Raw genomic sequence first — 21,419 nt, forward strand, 5'->3', positions numbered from 1 at the left:
TTTTCTTTCATTTAGGACTGGTTTTGTGTTTCTATTTGCATCTGATTAATCGTAAGCCTCATTTATCTGAGAGTAGATACCTCATTTTTTGAGTGAATTTTTTTTTTTTTATGAATCATTTTTGAAAAATTAAACAAAAAATTATAAAAGTTTGCACTGTTTCTCACACTAGTGTGCTTTAATGATTAATCAGAATGTTTGGTTTTAAATGCTTTTATTTTGTACAAAATTGCAAAAAGTCACACTTGTGGTGTTCCCGGTCAAAAATGATCGGACTACAAAAAATTGCTTATAAATCTGTAATTATGCTATATTATCACCAAATATTGGATTCATTCTTTTTGTCAACTTGTTTTCTTTCATTTAGGACTGGTTTTGTGTTTCTATTGGCATCTTATTATTCGTAGGCCTCATTTATCTGAAAGTAGGCACCTAATTTTTTGAGTGAAAAAAGCATTTTTTATGAATAATTTTGACAATATGAGATAAAAAATTATGAAAATTTACACTGTTTCTCACACTAGTGTGCTTTAATGTTTAATCAGGAAGTTTGCTTTGAAATGTTTTTATTTTGTACAAAATTGCACAAAGTCACACTTGTCAAAAATGGCCGGCCATTGAAAGTGAATGGGGAAGAATGAAAGTAAGAGAAACAACTAGTATTCAGGAGCATGTTGTGCTTGCAAACATAAAGGCCTTGGACCTGTGCGTGTGTGGATGCATGTATACTCACGCTATCACACACACACACAAACGCACGCACGCATGCATGCACGCACACACACACACACACACACACACATCTATGCATACAAACTATTGTGAGTATTACACCTATTTCATCCTACCCTGAACTGCATGCAATATGCTTTTATGAATCTGATATTATAACTCTCTCTCTCTCACACACACACACACACACACACACATGCTCAAACTGCCTTGTCTTTGACCTGCATTGACTTCAAAATAATCTTTTTTCCATCCTTCGACCAGAACGTTACATCAACTTCAGCTGGGTCCTCAAAATCATAAGATTGCTGCTCTTCAGTTGTTGCAAGGTTTTCAGCTTGTTCAGTGATGTTTTCCTCTTCCAATATATCTTGCAATGCATCTTCATTGTAAGATTCATCTTCAGTTGTCCCTTCCTAGGCATTTGTATAATCTACAATTTATTTGTAAACTTTTGTCTACTCTGTGAGAACACGAAAGCCTCAAAACCTATTGTCATAATGTTTTGTCTAGAATGTGGTGAAAGAAAAGATTCTTTTGAAGTCAGTGCAGGCTAAAGACAAGGCAGTTTGAGCGTTTGTGTGTGTGTGTGTGTGTGTGTGTGTGAGAAAGAGAGAGAGAGTTATAATATCAGATTCAAAAAAGCATATTGCATGCAGTTCAGGGTAGGATGAAATAGGTGTAATACTCACAATAGTTTGTATGCATAGATGTGTGTGTGTGTGTGTGTGTGTGTGTGAGAGAGAGAGAGAGAGAGTTATAATATCAGATTCATAATAGCATATTGCATGCAGTTCAGGGTAGGATGAAATAGGTGTAATACTCACAATAGTTTGTATGCATAGATGTGTGTGTGTGTATGTGTGTGTGTGTGTGTGTGTGTGTGTGTGTGTGTGATAGCGTGAGTATACATGCATCCACACACGCACTGGTCCAAGGCCTTTATGTTTGCAAGCACAACATGCTCCTGAATACTAAGTGTGACTTTGTGCAATTTTGTACAAAATAAAAGCATTTCAAAGCAAACTTCCTGATTAAACATTAAAGCACACTAGTGTGAGAAACAGTACAAATTTTCATAATTTTTTATCTCATATTGTGAATATTATTCATAAAAAATGCTTTTTTCACTCAAAAAATGAGGTACCTATTCTCAGATAAATGAGGCTTACGATTAATCAGATGCAAATAGAAACACAAAACCAGTCCTAAATGAAAGAAAACAAGTTGACAAAAAGAATGAATCCAATATTTGGTAATAATATAGCATAATTACAGATTTATAAGCAATTTTTTGGAGTCCAGTCATTTTTGACCGGGAACACCACAAGTGTGATTTTTTTCAATTCTGTACAAAATAAACTTTCTGATTAATCATTAAAGCACACTAGTGTGAGAAACAGTGCAAATTTTTATAATTTTTTGTTTAATTTTTCAAAAATTATTCATAAACAAAAAAAAATTCACTCAAAAAATGAGGTACCTACTCTCAGATAAATGAGGCTTACGATTAATCAGATGCAAATAGAAACACAAAACTTTATAAGCAGTTGTTTGGAGTTCGGTCATTTTTGACCGGGAACACAACAAGTGTGACTAGGTGAAATAAAACCCACAAAAAATTACGAAAATTCTAAAAAAATTTATGAGAAGTACTCATACCCTATGTGAACAAAGTCAGTAAGTTTGAGTCCAATGCGATAACGTTAACTAGTATTTTCGGAAAAAAATAAAATCTTCTTCGGGTCAATTTGACCTGAACACAACCAGAGGGTTTTAATTAAATCAAAACACTGATCAATGCGCTGACTTTCATCATAAGGACACAAACAGCTGAAACATTCATACAGGTTTGAAACAACAGGTTTGGAAAGTCTTAGAAAGTCATGCAGGTTTGGAACAACGTGAAGAAAGTCACGTGAACAGAATTTTCACATTTGGGTAACTATTACTTGGATTTTATTATGCTACAGGTACATAAATACCTGTCAGGACTTTCTTCACATGAAAAACCTTTCAAATCCTTTGAATTTTGAGACGCTGCTCTGAAAAGAAAAATCATTGATGGTGGGTGGTGAAAAATTATCAGGCACATACTTCTGAAACACTGGAAACAAAAGACACAAGACTATAATTAGGGTGGAACAAAAGCTGCCATTTCTGTTGATATATGTGGGTTGTACATTTTAAAAGATTAATATTCATACTTAACATACTTTCAATAGCATGGCACTTTCCATGGACACTGTAAAATGCAGATTTTACAACTCAGTTGCCTTTTAAATCAGGCCTGGCCTTTGATAATATGTGTATAGTATCATGTTAATGTGTACCATTTGTTTACATGATTCAGTGTTGATCTGTAGAGTCATATATTTCATTACATTTTAATTTTCTTATAAATTTTCATGTGGAAGAGACTAGCTCCCTAACTCAAGCTTTCATTGAAGTTAACTTAATATTGTATCTTTGTTTGATGCATATTTTAATTTTTAAACAAATTAGTTTGTGATCAAGCTATAATTCGCAGACCCCCTGCGGTACCACCGCAGATCCCCTATGGTCTGTGGACTTTGTTGAAAATACTTGTTCTAAATATTAAATCTTAGAAAATGTATCAAAGTTTATAATTCATATATAATGTATTTAAATAGCAGTCTTCCCAAGATAAACAAGTTTCAACCCCACTCAGGGCTTTCATGTTCCTATCTAACTTAAAAGAGCCGTAGCTGTGTGTGGCCTAAAATCAGTGACCCACAATGAGAAAACATCTCACAAAGAGACGGTAATCCCTTTTACTTCTTGAAATGAAGATATAGTAACAGTTCATGAATTATGCATTTGGCCTTGTTTAAAACAACCATTCCTGCCAGGGTGAATTAATTATTAAGCTCTTATTAAAAATGCTTAGGCAGGCACTCTGAATGACAGGGTTTATTTACAGATGCTGTGTATTTTTACCCCCATTCTCTTGGCTTACTTTTCCACTATTGACTCGCTGTAAGTGCTCTGAGCTCAAGGGACACAGGCCACTTTCCTCTCTCCTCTGTGACTACTTTGACTTGACAGAATCATTTCAACAAGTCCTATTCTGAATAATGAGTCATCTGCATGTACGTCTAGGTCAGGCCTCCTCCCAAAAATGTGGATGAGAAAAAATCTACTGTACAAAAATAAAACAAAACATACAGCACAGTATAAAAAGCATAGTGTGGGGTAACCACACAAAATCCAGGAAAATGTCACACTATAGAAGACAGTGTCTCTACATCGCTGTGTTTGGCTGATTACTTTGGTAATGCAATACTGACCACCTCTGATGCTTGCAAACGGTTCAAAAAGCGGCCTGAGTAGGATAAAACTGATTCATTACAGACTAAACATCTGACCACTCAGACATCAGTCACTCTTGGTCACATGATAAACATCCTAATCTAATTGCCCTTGCTTTGGGCTCTTTGCTAAAATATAATTATAATTTTATAAAGACTAATTTACAGTGTGTGATGAAAACTGAAATATTATAAACACAAACTTAATTTTACATATAAATAAATAATTGACTTGTTTATTGTTACTGTATTGATGCCAGGGGTGGGCGATATGACCAAAATCTTATATCACAATATGAGTAATTTTTTTCCACGGTAAAAATACATATCACAAAACAATATCACAAAAATTAATACTAGCCTAAATAAAAAATTCAAGCTCACTGAAGACAAGTAAACAGTCAGTGATTAAATAAGAATAAGAAACTAATTAAAAGCAATAGGACAAAAAACTACAGTAGAAGAAATATGCTACGTGCATTCTATAAAAGTAATCAAATGTATAAAAACACTGCATTTTATTCACTATGTAAATTAAATATATATTCCTTCTTATTAAAGTTACAATAGTGATTTAGTCAAGAGAAGTGAGAGATTTTCTCTCTTTTGTTGTTTGATTAACATGAATGACAGACAGTTGGAATATTAGACTGCTGTCACTTTAAGAGCTGCCTGGATCCAGTATACTTTTTCTTTTCTTTTTCAGCTGTTTGCTTTCACTTAAGACCTAAACACACACAAGTGTGTGTATTTAACCGTTTAAGGCCTATAAAGCGGCAAGAATAACTCCGTTCAGTACTCCCACGCTCTATGAGCACCGTCTTCACATGCGTGTGCCTCTCAGACAGCGTGCACATATAGCGAAATGAGTTTCTCTTTCACTGCGGATTGCATTTCAACTGCTTTAAAATCACTATTATGATAAATTGCTACAGGTTAATCGCATCTACTGGTATACCACCCACCCCTAATTGATGCCAATATAAATCATTCAAATATTATCTGTTATCAGTGGTATTCAGCTGACTGTCCCTTTAGTAAAAAAAGTAAATGTTAGATGTATAAACCTAAAGAGAAACATTTGCAATCAATAAATTCATATTTACTGGTATAGTGCTTTTTTCAATATAAAATAATATACAATATTTTAAAAAAAAAACTGTGTATTTAAATTATTTTAAGCTAATTCTGACAGCCATAAACAAAATGCATTTAAAAAATATATTTTTCTATCTTGTTTCACAGATTGTGTAGCGCCCCCCAGTAGTGTGTTTAGGCACCACGTCCCCGCAGTCCAGGGGGGGCCCCCACGCAACGCGATTTTTTCCGATGGGAATCAAGAACCGATTGTTTTTTATTTTAAAAATGTGCTTTATGTGCCTTTTTCTGTTTGCTTGGAAGCATTTGTAAACTGCAGTAATGAAATAACTTCAACATTTTTTACATAATTTATTTTTGCACCAAATTATAGGGAGTAGTATGGTTAACGGTATCGATAAGCAGTATCGAGGAAGTGTAAACGATACCCATCCCTACCCCAGAATCGATCGCAAAATCCATTGAGGGCCACTAAAACACTAAACACACCCCTGCTAACACCTGAAAACACCTGTGCTAATATGTGACCCTGGACCACAAAACCAGTCATAAGTCGCACGGGTATATTTGTAGCAATAGCCAACAATACATTGTATGGATCGTTTTTTCTTTTCTTTCATTAGGATATTAAGTAAAGATCATGTTACATGAAGATATTTTGTAAATTTATTGCGATAAATTTATCAAAACTTAAATTTTGATTAGTAATATGCATTACTAAGAACTTCATTTGGACAACTTTTAAGGGCGATTTTCTCAATATTTAGATTTTTTTGCACCCTCAGATTCCAGATTTTCAAATAGTTGTATCTCAGCCAAATATTGTCCTATCCTAGGAAACAATACATCAATGGAAAGCTTATTTATTTATTTTTTAAATTGACCCTTATGACTGGTTTTGTGGTCCAGGGTCACATATAAACATAATATTATAATTTAGGTTGCTTGTTGAAAGTAAAATGTAAATGGTGTTCCAAAACCTGGAAACCATGTAAATGTCAGATAGGAAAAAAAATATTCTAAGATTAACTGCTTCTGAAGTTATAAATCCACTACACACCACCAATCTATAGGTTCTCTCATTTTCTTCAGTTCAGAATTCAGCGTGAAGCACTTTAAATGAGAGGCAAAAAGCAGAAAACAGCCGTTCATTATGCTAAACTAGGGCAGCCTAGCTTCAGCAGCCCTCCCCAATGACAGCTAGTTTAGAAAAGATTAATGTCATCCTGAATCTGCAACGAGCATGCATCCTTTTCAACACTTTCCCATTTCCAGTTGTTTTTGTTTCCACAAACAGGTACAGAAATGTCTCTCTCTTTCTTTAATGAAAAATGGCAGTGGCACAATATAATATTAGTAGCTGCAGAAGTAATCGGATTGAGGGTGACATTTTGGCCAGGACTGTTCACTTAAAGCCTGATATGGTGAGGAAGGGTCGCAGTCAATTACTTGAGCTACATTTGGATCAGTGTGGACAGCCAGCCAGTAACAGTTCAGTCAGCAAAACCATCCTTTACATTTAGCTGAGTCTTAATCAATTTATTTATTTATTTTTACAAACACATAGTGAGAGAGTGGTTTTCATAAATGAGAAAGAGGCACAGTGTTCCTTTCCATCTTCAGTCCTTTTGTGGTTCTTTGTAAAAGCTTCCCTTGGATACAGTGGGCGATGCATTATGGGTATAAAGACAACTGCTTCACTCGCCCGTTCTAGCCTTCACTATTCATTAGGCAGTTTCCTTTTATGATGTGGACCACTTGAACTGGGCGGCACACAAAGCATTTGGATGTAGGAGTGTAGGGAGTGTTTGAAGCAGGAAGATTAAAGCAGAATCTGTCTCTCTTTCTCTCTCTCACTGGTTCTCTGTCTTTCACTGTCTCTCTTCCGATTTCTGTTCACCTCCCATGACCTGCTCAGGATGAATCCTGCTGTTAAGATCTATTTGTTTGTATATCTTGAGTCACTAAACTGTCCAATACATGAGGCCTGTGTTGTCTCTATAGTGTGAAAGTGTGAAAGCACACTATAAACTGCAGGTGAACTGACAAGGATATGATAAAAGTTGTGTGGCATGTTTGTACAGCAGGGCTAAAAGCCCGCTGCTACAAGGCTTTTTTTGGTTTTATTTCAGTCCAAAACACAAAATTGAAGCAGAATTCACTACAGCAACGTTCCAAAACAATTGTGCTTGTGTCCCTGAAACGGTTTTTTGATTCATGACTTTCTTGCATACAATGACAAAAGATTACATTTCAGGTAATTCATTTAAAAGACTTCACGACAGGTAACATGCACGTTTAAAACTACCTTTCAGAAGTTTGGGCATCACTCGTTGCGGCGGCTTTGTTGTGGTCACCTATAAAAATCATACAAAGTTCACCTTTAATGTTTTGAAAGAAGTCACTTTTGTTCACCAAGATTGCATTTTTGTCAAAAATACTGTAAACACTGTAAAATTATGAAATACTAAACAAATACTTTTTCTCTTCTGCAGATGCGATCAACTCGTAAAGTATCAGTGTGGCCTGTAGCGTTTGTTGGAGGTCTACGATACGAGTCTCCAAAGGTCAATGCAGCAGGAAAAGTGTACGGGTGGAAAACAGTATTCGACCCTCACCGGCCCTTTGCCATTGACATGGCAGGGTTTGCCATCAACCTACGGCTCATTCTGTTTAAGCCTCAGGCCTACTTCAAGTTACGAGGGGTGAAGGGAGGCTACCAGGAGAGCAGCCTGCTCAGAGAGCTGGTCACTCTCAATGACCTGGAACCCAAAGCGGCCAACTGCACTAAGGTGAGGAAACATTGCTCTGACTATGCCATTAATGACTCAACCTTATGTTGTACCAAACCCATGTGCAGTTTTTCAAGAGAAACATAAAAATACATTTTAGATTTTTTTTTACACAATTGATCTCATTCGCTAAGCTTGTGTACAAGAAAGAACCCCCCCCACCCCAACAACTTCTCTTCCCTTTCTGTCCTGCTCATTATTTTCTCATCTATGCATGTTCTTTTCATGAAATAAAAAAGGAACCGAAACATCAGACACAAGTACTTTGCTTTACTTTTTTATTAATATACAATAAGAGATATTTAGCCAACAATAAAACATTGCTATATGTATTGAAGGCCTATTTAAATATATTTTCAAACATCTAGCCGTTTATCTGAGGGGGATTTTTCATCGATGCAGCAGTGCTCTTCATGTGAGATAGGAATTGATCAACCCGAAGCATCAGCATCATGATCAACATCCAAAGGCTGAATTGTTTTGACACGTCACAGGCATAAAATGTCCTTAAAATAAGCTAGTTATCTTAGCAGAATGTTGAGTTACAAAACAATAAGCTTTTCTTGAAATTTCGGTGAAATAATCCTCACAACAATCCAAAATCTGGGTAAAGTCACAGTCGTAGGTGTTTCTGCATCGAAAGTAAACCCAGAGAAGATTGAAATCAGCCAGGTATTTTTTGCGCAATAAAACATAAGACGTAGTGTCAATAAAATGTGACCCTGGACCACAAAACCAGTCTTAAGTCGCTGGGGTATATTTGTAGCAATAGCCAAAAATACATTGTATGGGTCAAAATGATTGATTTTTCTTTTATGCCAAAAATCATTAGGATATTATGTAAAGATCATGTTCCATGAATATATTTACCATTAATATATCAAAACTTAATTTATTAGTAATATGCATTGCTAAGAACTGCATTCTGACAATGTTTAAGGCGATTTTCTCAATATTTTGATTTTGTTTTTGCACCCTCAGATTCCAGATTTTCAAATAGTTTTATCTTGGCTAAATATTGTCCTATCCTAACCATACATCAATGGAAAGCTTATTTATTCAGCTTTCTGAATCTATAAATCTCAATTTCACTAAAATTGACCCTTATGACTGGTTTTGTGGTCCAGGGTCACAAATAATAAATTTTTAGTATTTATCATGTTATAAAAGAAAATTTGAGTACTGTATCTCGAATCGCTTCATATAATCAATCATTTAAAAAATAAACACAAATGACCTATTTTTGACATTTTAAATGACTATTGTGAAGCTTATTATCTTATAGATTATGCAACTTTCGCCGGGTTTTCACAGGAGAGGTCACAATAGGGAAGAAAAGACCATCACAACTTCTGTTTCATGCCAACTTTGAGATTCATTTGTCACAGTGGTTGCATCAAGGATGAGTTTGAGCAGGATCTAGTCGCAGCAGTAAAAATTTTATTAACAATAACTCAAATTAGCAATCACTCTGGAGAGAGATCAAGACACAGGAATAGAACAACCACTTGAAACTGACATAAGAGCGGAACTGGGAACTCTAAACCAAAACAGAACATAAACCTGACATCAGTTTTATACAAAGATATTTCATCTTAAATATGTTTCATCATACAATCAAAGAGTAAGAAAATTGCATTATATCTCAAGCTGCGAGGTCTCTCTGTATACAGGTACCTTTATGTTCAGCTGCTAATGAGAGGTCTGTAATCTGGATTTTTATTGTGTTTAAACTGGTTTTGAGGATGACACACTTTCTGCACATATTCACACACAGGCTAGAACTTGCCTTCGTAAAGAAATGCTGTAAAGAAAAGGTTGTGTGGAAAGCCCTTATATGAAGATGGTTTGGGAATATTTTGTGCAAATGCCTAACCTCAAGCATGCGGTCACTCATTTAGAATACTCCAAATTAATTTACATTACAATGATATTAAGAACAAATTCATGTGTTGTGAAATTTTGTTGTGAGAAGTTCTCTGCAAATACAAAATAATCTACACAATTATTATTGAATAAGACCCAATGTTTTTCTAAAAGTCTTCGGAATTCAGAAATATATGAGGCTAGATAAAGAATGAGCTTTTATGTATGTGTGAACTATTCATTTAATACTTGAATCCAAATCTCTCTCCTCCTAAAAAACACCCAAGGACAACTATAAAAAAAAAAAGAAAATTAAAAAAAAAAAACACTACTGTTCTCTCACTGTTGTATCACAGTGTCTCACTCTCTTAGTACTAGCTCATATTTTCGGAGCAATTCTGGAACAATTTGTTGTGGCACTTCTCACGTTACTGACTCGCCAGGATGAATCACTTCTGTTGTAGCATTCATTATTAGTCGCTTTGAAAAAAAAAGCCTTATACGTGTGAATGCATGATATAATGCACAAAAACCTGTGTGCATATGCATATAGAAAAAAAGAAACTGGCTAATTGATGTTTTAATCTGTGATTTGAGAAGGGACTTATTAATTGATGCATTAATTGACATTACTGAGCTCAGGGATGCTTATTTAAGATGAGACTTAACCAGGATTTAACCATTTAGAGGCAGACGAACGAGAACCAATTGGGAGTCGCTATCTGTTTACCCCAAAGAATAGAACAGGTGCACAAATACACCTGCATACACGTCGCATCTCGTTTCTGGAAAAGATGAGATTCCATGAACTGCATTCCACTGGAGCAACTCAACAGATGCACCATTATTTCAAGTGGAACTGTTAACCTCCGCTTGCAGCTCAAGTGGAAGTGGGGCCTACAGTCCCATCTCAACACTATTAGAAATTATTCATGAGGCAATGAGCAGAATGACAGTGGTTTTCGAAAGACAGTAACAAGGGAAATGGAAGAGAAATGATGAGTCAAAGTTTCTACCTCTAGACATTAACAACCGTTTCCAGGAAGTGTAATGAGGCAGATAATATTTTTATACTGATTACTTTATCTTAATGGCATAAATAGGTAGAGTAAAATATATAACACACATTGTCTCTTTATCTCTCTGCCATGCCAAGAGACACACTAGGCAAACACACACAATAGCTATAGCTGATGTATATTTCAGTACTTCAGATCTGTACCCAGAGAGATGTTCTGATGGAGATGTTCTATACTCCACGAGGATCACCATGCTAAATTTGGAGATGTACCATGGATGGTACACCGCTGCTGAGGAGAAACTTTATATCTGTGAGTGTTTGTGAGCACTACTGTGTAGGAGGCGGCTAACAGCGGATGATAAGACAGAAAGTGAACTTATAGACTGTGCAAAAACTATTCTAAAAACAAGACTTACCTAAAATAACAACTTTAACAGTTGAGTCAATGACAAAGAAGATTGTTCAAGAACAGAACTACAAAACAAGCACAGGGAACAGGAAACTAAGCAACATAAATATCAGAACACAAAACAAAGGCACAAAGACAGGCAGTACTGGATGTTGGTTTCATATGGTTTAAATTTAGTATGGTTTTGAATTATTATATACAGTATATCTGGCCTCTTTGTTAGGTACTCATTGATAGTACCAGATTGGACCCTCTTTTGCCTTCAGAATTGTCTTAATTCTTTGTGGCATAGATTTTAACAAGGTGCTGGAAACATTACTTTGAGATTTTGGCCATATTGACATGATAGCATCTCTCAGTTACTGCCAATTTTTTGGCTGCACATCCAGGATGCAAATCTCCGTTTCCATTGCATCCAAAAGGTGCTCTTTTGAATTGAGATCTGGTGACTGTGGAGTCCATTTGAGTATAGTGAACTCATTGTCATGTTCAGTAATCCAGTTGGAGATGATCATTGAGCTTTGTGACATGGCGCGTTATCCTGCTGGAAGTAGCCATTACAAGATTGGTACATAAAGGGATGGTCATGGTCCGCAACAATACTCAGGTAGTTTGAAAACAATGCTCAGTTAGTACTAAGGGGTCCAGAGTGTGCCAAGAAAATATCTCCCACACCATCACACCACTAGAAGCAGCCAGAAGTGTTGATACAAGGCAGGATGGATCCATGCTTTCATGTTGTTTACACCAAATACTGACCCTACCATCCAAAATGTTGCAGCAGAAATTGAGGCTCATCAGACCAGGCAACCTTTTTTTATATTTTCCAATTTTAGTGAGCCCGTACAAATTGTAGCCTCAGTTTCCTGTTTTTTTGCTGACAGGAATGGCTCCTGGTACGGTCATCTGCTGCTGTAGCCCACCTGTTTACTGTGTTTTAATACAGAAATGAAAAACATGCTCATAGAAGAGGTATAAATTGCGATTCCAATGTAAATTGAAATAAATATACATAAATAGATCCAGACTATGATGTGATTGACCTAGCTAAGAGAAACAGTTCATCATCGCAAAATCAAATTCTCCTCTTTCCACTTCATAAACCATAATGTTTGGGTTTTTTACTTACAGATTCTTGTGTGGCACACACGGACGGAAAAACCTGTACTGGTGAACGAAGGCAAGAAGGGCTTTACAGACCCAAACGTGGAGATCTGACATCTGCTTCAGTGTTGGTAATGAAAAAGCAATCTGTTCAGACTTAATCATCTCGGTTTCACTGAGCGAATATGGGGTCATTGAAGGACATGAACCATGTGTTTAAAATGCATCTGGCCATGCTAAGTAACAGAAGTGTGGCTCTGTACAGATGTACCGCTGAACGTTTCTCTTACTTTGTGTTGCAGGGATGCTTCCAGCAGGACCCAAAAGGAGATGGCAGGGAGATATTACCTACTACCATATTTTTGAACAGTTTGGATGCTTTTTCCTGTAAACCACAACTAAACAAGCTCAACAATATGGACCTATTATTCTAAAGCACAGATTAGTCTTTTTTTAAGGCAATATCATCAGTATTTTGCAAGAACAAAACCAGAGGGCACTAGACAGAAAGAAAATTGTGATGTATATCGATGAGAGAACATCTGAGAACTGATAAAACTGCTCACTTCCACGATTTTATAAACTCTGCATTAAGAAGAGACACAAAAAAAAAAATGGTTGCAACAGTCTCAAAGGCTGACCAAGAGCGAACGGTCATCCATTTACGAACGTCGATGTTCCTTCATGTCTAACGGACTGATACTTAAACATAAAGAAGGGAATGTCTTCTTTTTTATTTACATAATGTGTATTTTAAGTTTCTGTTTTTGTCGTTTACATTACTGTCTTGCTAGCAAAGCACTACTGATATTTTGCCTCAGTTCAAATTCAGCGTCACTTTGCGGTATTAAACCAGTTCCATCATATACCAGGGCTAGCTGCTATACTGGATTTAGAGATTACAAAGTTGTAACACGGTTCTTATGACTAAGACCTAAATGATATGAATAGCACTTGAATTTGTTCCTGTGTGTCCATTGTTCCTGTTAGGACATGCGTTGTAAATATAACTTAAAGATGAACAATCAGAGACTTTAAAATAAAGTGATCTAGCATTCAACAGAACAAGAAATGTAACTACTGTATTTGTACTTCAGTTTAAAGTAAGAATCCATAGTTTACTATTACAACATCCATAAAACTTCACACATGTTCACAGTGGTCTTACCAAAGGAGACGGAGCTGATGGGTTGGGTTTCACAATGTTAGTATTCAGTATTAATTGGGCTAGCCTCCGAGAGCAGCACAGATCTCGCCTCAGTAAATATTCAGATGTAGTTATATGTCAAACCGTAGCTTTGGGCTTTGCAGAAGGGATCTGTCATGAAGACATGTTGCTGTACTAATGAAGCTAATACTGAGACACCTGGGAATCTAGAGCGAACAAAATGTCTGCTCGCCAAAAGCAAAGCTATTTTCTTATATCAAAAGCTGTAAGCATGTGAATATTCAAGGCACATCACTGACATTGCATGTGCACAAACCCTGTACTAATATTACCAAAAATCTGGCCTGATTAGCATTAGACTAAATTTGTGTATCTCTTTAAGCCGCCTTTTCACTGCTTACGTCAAATTATCGACCCAAATTCATTCGCAATGGTCCGATCCTTTGTGAAATCCAGTGTCATGAAAAATTAGGGTCTCCATTAAGACCGCAAGCGGTAGCATTGTTTCAAAGACTCTTTAGCACCGGATTACAATTGCTACAAAGACATGTTATATGTCATTTGAAGTATGTTATAATGGCCATTGATGTCTGCTTTCGTTAGCCTACATACTAGCATAGCAAACATATTAATTTTATCACATTTTTATGAAATTATTACTTCAACCAGATTTGTATTGTTACACTGTAAAAAGTGATAAGTTGTCTTAACTTAAAAAAATGGAGGAAACCCGTTGCCTTAAAATTATTAAGTATATATATATGTATTTTTTTTTTTAAGTTAAGAGAACAGGTTTCCTCATTTTTTTTAAGCTAAGTCAACTTATTACTTTTTACAGTGTACAGTGTTGTAGTATATTTATAGTTAATAACCGGATAACACTTTTTGTGTCATCCAAAAGACATTTGCAGACTATAAATGTGGATATCTGGGTGCAGGTAACATGGAGAAAGAGCACAAATCATGTACATTTACATATGCTACATTGTAAAAAGTGATAAGTTGACTTAACTTAAAAAATTTGAGGAAACCCATTGCCTTAAAATTTTTAAGTAAATGATCATTTTAAAAAATAAGTTAAGAGAATTATCAAGTTCTTATTTACTTAATAATTTTAAGGCAACGGGTTTCCTCAATTTTTTTAAGTTAAGTCAACATCACTTTTTACAGTGTTAACAACATTGTAACAATATAAAGCTAACTGAAAATTGCTTAAGTTGATTCCTCGTGACAGGCACTACAGTCCACTTGAGGACGCAGGATTTTAGGATCCAATTTGAGCTTCACATCAAAATTTTTCAAACAGTGCAACAAAACAGAAAGAGATTGTCCCACTGGATTTGATTTACGAAGAGCATAAACATAAACTATCGATAGTTTAAAAAAACTCTCTCCTAAATACCCGCTGCTTCTGTAGAACAGATGTTATGAATAAATAAACTTAATTATTTATGCTGTTTCTATTCTCCAAAATTAATATTTTTTTCTGAGTGTATTCAGCTATTCATTAACCGTAGGGTAAATGGCTCATGCTATGAAGCCCCTTTACTGGAGACCTGAACAGAAACATGGTAGCTTCACAAATAAATGCATAGTTTATTTAAACTGCCATTAGGAGGATAAGTGCGTATACAATGAAAAGGCGGCTTTAAGCCCAAAGTATACTCAGGTTTTTATGCATATGCTTAGACATGCATACAGTGCACTTGATGTAAATATCATCACCAACATCACTAAGCGTTTGCGCCACAACTGAAGTATACTTTGGGCTTAAAAGGTTATTCCAAACCCGTAAGACCTTCGTTCATCTTCGGAACACAAATTAAGATATTTTTTTTTAAATCCGAGAGCTTTCTGACCCGCCATAAGACAGCAACGCAACTACCACATTCAAGGTAGTAAAGACATTGTTAAAATAATCCATGTAACATCAGTGGTTCAACCATAAGACTGACGTGGAAGAGAAGAAATTGTTGAATAAAGTCATTATTTTTGTTATTTTTTTTTGCGCACAAAAAATATTGCGTTGCAATATATGCAGGGTCAGAAAGCTCTCAGATTTCATCAAAAATATCGTAATTTGTGTTCCTAAGATGAACGAAGGTCTTAACGAATTTGGAACAAAATTAGCGTGAGTAATTAATGAGAGAATTTTTGGGTGAACTAACCCTTTAAGTCCAGAGATAGACAATAGACAAGTGCTTGTGTGAGGAAATTAACAGACTCTCTCGTTTAAATTAGTACAAAGACATGTTTATTGATCATAACTTCTGAAAAGAAATGGCGCAGACACTATACAAGGATAAAACAGTCTAGTGTGCATGTTTGGACTATATTTTGAAAGTGTTTGTATCAAAAATGAAGAATATGTTGGGCTTTAGACTGGCTTAAAATGAGCTGTTCCTTCTTTTTAGTTTTAAAAGAAGCAGCCCTCTATAATCACTATACTGTAAACACTTGTATCATGAAAATTACATACACTTCTTAACCCTGAGCACAAAAAGGAAAAAAAAAGGAAAGAAAGTAAGCAAGCAAGCAAGCCCTCCAGCAGTTTCATGTTTCATCTGGAAAATACTTTTACGGGTAGATGTTGGGTTTTGCTGCATTACTTCAACTGCTATACATTGCTATACATAAGCAATGTTTTGAAAAAAACATGGTCAAGCACAAATAGTTGATATGTCTGACCCTAGAACATTATTTGAGGAACAGACGTTTTCCTCTGCCAGTTCGTTCTCGCTTCGTTTGGTGTCATTGAAAGATTTGAAAGGGTTAGTAATTCTGGTACTGTCACTTTAACAACCCATAATTAGCTCATCAATCAGTTGTGAGGCTTAGGGTGCATAGCACATGTTTAATGGGATAAAACTTTTCAAACTTTGAGGACACAACCTCCTCCTTCTGGGATGTGATGGATTATGGCTGTAGGACGTTTCAGTAAAAGCGACTCCTCATTTCTTTGTAATTTCTGAAGTTTGTGCGAATCAAAGTCTTCAGTGAGCACACACATAATAACACACAGCTCTACACTCTTATCTACGACTAGCAAAGTACCACATCCCTACTGAGTTTCAAAAGCCTCTTGAGCTCACAGAGGCCTTCAGAGTGGCCAGACAATACACATGCAAACTAATGAAGGACAGGGGACCGTCATTAAACTGAAAGACTGCTTTTTTTTTTCTTCTTCTTACTGAACTCACATCTTCTTTTATTGTGCAATTAGCAAGCTCAGTCCATTAAAAGATGAAAACCGCAGGGGGAAAAAAAGAGGGTATTATTCTAGCATTTCAACTGTCTGAAATGCAACCATTCTCTCTTTCTGGAGACTCTCGCGATGGCTTTTATTTGATTCGCATCTGTGTTTGCAGCATTTCATTAGTCTATGGTTCATAGGGGTCAACTTCTCTGCAAGGTTTGTTTTCTTTTCATGCTCTGAAAACCACATCCATCCTTTCCACATTCACCTCCAGAGCACACGAGTGCATGTATACTAACACTGCAAGACAATTACCACGGCACCTGTTAGTTGCTTAAACAGTGATTTAGAAGCGGAATACGATAGCTGAGGCAAAGCAAAGCGAACCATAAAGATGACATATGAACATGTGAATTCATTCGTCAAAAAATTGCCTTCTAGCCTGTTTCTTTTTCACAGCTGCATCTGTTTTGTGTCAGATGCTGCCACAAACTCCCCACTTAATGTATTGTTGAAGAAAAACAACTGTAATGTTAACTGTTATGTATTTATTCTATATTGATATATTTATGTATTTATTTACATTACAGAGTCTTTTCTTATGAAGCTGAACTTCCGCTCGAATATAAAACGCCTATGTCTGTTTCTTTCTAATTTCATGAAACACTGGCTGAGCTCACAAACAGCACAGGACCGTTGTTGTTTTTCTCATATTGCTACTGAACTGGGACTTGATTGATGGACTAACAAAACAGGCGGCTCATTAAAAAGCTGTTGACGAAACCGATGTAGGGTATGACCTGCGCACACAAGTCTCAGTAATCAAGGACATCTCTCCTGATTTCGAATCTGATTCCATGCCACATTAGTACCGTTGTATAACCATCCAAAATCATGCCAGGCTGTTTGCTCATCTATTTTTTGTAAAAGTGAGCAGATTTTCCATATTGCCCACTAAGTGCTTTTGCTGAAATTAGTATGTTTGCCCAAAAACACCCACCTTCATCTTCTCTCTTACTTGCAAGACGAAACATTTCTGCATGTTGCTCTTGTAAATGTTCTTCTTTTTGTTCCACGGATCATCTCAAAACGAAAGAGAATAAAAATGTCAGAAAATAATAAATGTGTTAGGAAAAAAACAATGTGTTTTGAGTTATTGGATGCGTATTTGTGTTTTTCTGTTTATTATGATTTTGCTGTAGCCTACATGTGCATGTCATATGTACATGTACTCTTCTCACCACTTAAGGCAAGATACTATACAAGCAAACCATTGTTTTTTCATGCATTTTATTACACTTTATTATTAATTTTTTATTACACATTAATTTTTTAATGGCTTTCTCAATGTGAGTTATTTCTCTTGCACTGAGCCAGAAATCTCTATAATATCACATACACCAAACATTTGTTTAATTAGATTAAAAAAAAAAAAAGGCCTAATGTTAATAATCAACTGGGGTTATTAGTATTAAGTTATTTTTAGCCTATTCACCAGTGGCATTGCCTTAAGTAACAAAATGTTTAACCTGGAATGATTTTTAAATATTTCAAAGATGTGCATTTCAGGTTGTTATAGCCTTCTTCTGTCATTCTGTCAAATTAAAATTCAAAAACATTTCCATTCAACTGTGATGTTTTTGTTAGAGGCAGATTTTGTTCTACAATTTCCTTTCATAACAAGCCAACGTCAAGAGAGCGGACTGTTTGTAATTAGGCTACATGCAATATCACAGAGTCAAGCGGAGCGTCTAAAAGCTGCTGGAACATCATGATGAGAGAAGAGCGAAGTTCCAGTTCCCAATCAATGTATGCTGCAATATGTTGACTCCATTTGATCCACTCAGGTATTTAATTTTCTCATTGGCAAGAGAAACCCATTTCGAGCTGTCATCTGAGCAAGAGAAAACACGAGCCGCCATTAGTTTGAAACAGCACCTCTGCAAATCACACAGAATTGATTCGGTTTGCAAGAAAAAACAACGCCCCCGCTCCGTTTCCACTCAACACCACATATTACAGTTTCCAATGGTGTGAACACAAACGAAGCAATGCAAACAGTGAAATGTCTCCCTGTTTGAAAGCAGCTCGGGCCAATCAAATGTGAAGACAAATGTTTCATAATACGTTAATGTATAAAGTAACTGTATTATGAAATGTTGATGGCAGCAGTCCTGTAATGTTTGAATAGTATTTGAAAACTATTCAAAATATAGTAACTAAAGCCACAGAATAAGAAAAACTTTCACATTTTCCGTTGAGAAACTTTACATTTAGGCTACTCACAAAATATCCATTCTCTCCAAAAACTTTCCCCCAAGAAACACAAAAGCATTGAAATATCATTTTCCTCCCATCTTATTTTTACCATCATCATGTCCCCTCAGGGGCTCTGTTTTAAACAGAACCAGTAGCAATACAATCACCAAAAGTGAGGGAACACGTGACATGAGTGAAATTTTAAGAAAACCAATATATTTGAAAGAGCCATTGAAACCACATGCTTCTGAACACCACAGAAAATGTCATGGCCCATGAAAATATTCACAAGATCTGTTGCATCACACAACACCAGGCAGCTGACAGTCTTTAACAGTCAGACCCAAGCTGTTGTTGTGACGGATTTCATCAAATCAGGCATAATGTTCCTGTTTGTACTCATCATTTATGCTTATCAGACCCATTGCTATGGCACATGCTGATTTGAATATATACCAAACACATTTCATTCAATGCAACATTGCACAAACATTTTGTAGTTCAAAATGAGAGGGATTTACTCAAGAGTAAATCAAGTATTATGGAAATACAGTAGGCTATCTAATATGTTGCATCTGTTGCATGACCAAAAAATAAATAAAAATACAAAATAAATATATAAACTGAGCATCAGAGTCTCATAGCTCCAAACTAGGGAACTGTTTACAAAAAGCCATTTTAGGGCCGGTCAAGAATACTACTGATCTAAAATACATAGATAGCCTACTGCATATTAGCCTACATTTCATTTAGTGGTGAACTGATGATACTGTGTGAGGATGTGATCTCAATTCAGCTCAATTGTTAAACATTTACAGTAAATGGAGATGATACTTATTATCTTTTATACAGTACCGCCGCTCCCTATACGCAGAGTATGCAGTTTGCATAGGGCACCAACTCCCAGGGGGGCTCCATCCCAGTTGCTCAAAAAAAAAAAAGAAGCATTTTAGTATGAGCGCAGAGCACGCGTGACACGCCATTCCTGCATCCGCGCACGCGCCCGCTCGCACCTCATGTTTGCGGCTGAGTGCAATGAATCTTAATTATTGGACAACTATACCCGTGAGCAATCACAATCCGGCGCCGAGAAAAGAAAAAGAAAAAGAAAAAAGATGAAGCCCGTGCATCACTTTCACTTTCTGTGCACACTAGTACCAGGTAGCCTACATTCCTGTGAAACTTTTTTGGCTGTTGATGTTAATAATGTCGGTAATAATTTAACCACCAACAACATATCTAATATACTCTGAGTTTCCAAGTTCTCTTAAGAAAATTAGCCATGGTTTTACAACGAATAAAACCAAAAATCATGGTTATTGTAGCCATGGTAACAAATCAACCATGGTTTTGTTACTTAAAATAATAGTTTACAAATAAGTATTTAGGATAATATATATATATATATATATATATATATATATATATGTGTGTGTGTGTGTGTGTGTGTGTGTGGTTATAAAAGCAGACCTAAGCCAACAACAGCCTTTAAAATTACTTTTATTATATTAAAATGAGGTAAAATTATATGGTTTCGTTGAATAACACTGTTAAAATACATAATGTAATACAAAATAAACAATTTATGTACATTACATATTGTTACAAATGCCTGTAAAGGGCGCCAAAGGCCTGGTAATTGCTGTTACACTTACAGGCATAGGCGTAAATCCCCATCTGAGGGTTGTCCCCCTAAAAATATCATTACAAGCAACTCTGTGTAGTGAAAATAATATAATAGACATATACTTAAAATAACAGTGTGAGTAGTAAAACAAAATAAACGCAAAAAAACGTTTTAAGTTCAGAAAAATTATGATATCAGATGTTATTTCTATGAGCGATTATAAGGTTAACAAGCTTAAGGCCGTGTTCACACTTGGCGTCTTTTTTGACTAGAAAAAGTCGACAAGAGCGCTTTTTTAGTAAAATAAAAAGCTGGCAGCGTTTTGCTTACAAATAGCAGCCGAGGGCGTCTTTTGTTGCTATAACAACAGCTGAAATATCGGCTTTTGAAGTTAACGGCGAGGGTGTCGGTTCACAACGGCGTTTGTGGGAGCGCGACATTATACGGGGAAGGAAACTGTATGGTGCTACCAACAATTTAGTCCAGGAGCTCCGGTTGGATAATGCACGGTTTCATACTATTCCTTGTGCTCCGAAACTAGTACGATCTGTCTACCGGCCATCTTCTCCTTTTTTCTTGTTGTTTTTGTTGTTATGGAAACGACTCGCCACTCTCTTGTCATTGGTCAGCTGTCAAAAATGCGCTTGATGTAGGGCGTTTTTTTCAGAAAAGTTCAACTTTTTCAACTCGAAAAGACGCTCAGGACTTTTTTGAAAACACGGTTTACTTAGGATTATAATGTAAAACAGACGCTGGCAGCTTCAAAAAAAGACGCCAAGTGTGAACACGGCCTAATACCGTAGCTTGTCACCCAC

At 36.0% G+C, this 21,419-nt stretch overlaps 1 protein-coding gene and 1 long non-coding RNA gene across 6 annotated transcripts in view; one reads left to right on the top strand and one right to left on the bottom strand.

The window, feature by feature from the left end:
- b3gat1a (beta-1,3-glucuronyltransferase 1 (glucuronosyltransferase P) a) overlaps nt 1–14,274 on the top strand; it is a 44,773-nt gene extending 30,499 nt beyond the window's left edge. For 3 of the 5 annotated variants that reach the window (XM_058752064.1, XM_058752065.1, XM_058752066.1), the window contains exons 6-8: nt 7,658–7,954; nt 12,382–12,485; nt 12,657–14,273. In XM_058752064.1, coding sequence (XP_058608047.1) covers nt 7,658–7,954; nt 12,382–12,468 — 384 coding nt within the window. In that variant the 3' untranslated portion in view covers nt 12,469–12,485; nt 12,657–14,273. Of the gene's footprint in view, nt 1–7,657; nt 7,955–12,381; nt 12,486–12,656 lie in introns of all 5 variants that reach the window. The other 2 variants (XM_058752068.1, XM_058752067.1) reach the window with 2 other exon arrangements.
- The window catches only part of LOC131524761 (uncharacterized), a 48,360-nt gene extending 30,524 nt beyond the window's left edge, over nt 1–17,836 (bottom strand). The window contains exon 1 of the long non-coding RNA XR_009267066.1: nt 17,719–17,836. This is a non-coding gene — a long non-coding RNA (uncharacterized LOC131524761). The remainder of the gene's footprint in view (nt 1–17,718) is intronic.
- Nucleotides 17,837–21,419: the final 3,583 nt, after the last annotated feature.

Source organism: Onychostoma macrolepis, chromosome 18 (genome assembly GCF_012432095.1).
Source record: "Onychostoma macrolepis isolate SWU-2019 chromosome 18, ASM1243209v1, whole genome shotgun sequence".
In the NCBI taxonomy this organism is placed as follows: Eukaryota; Metazoa; Chordata; class Actinopteri; order Cypriniformes; family Cyprinidae; genus Onychostoma; species Onychostoma macrolepis.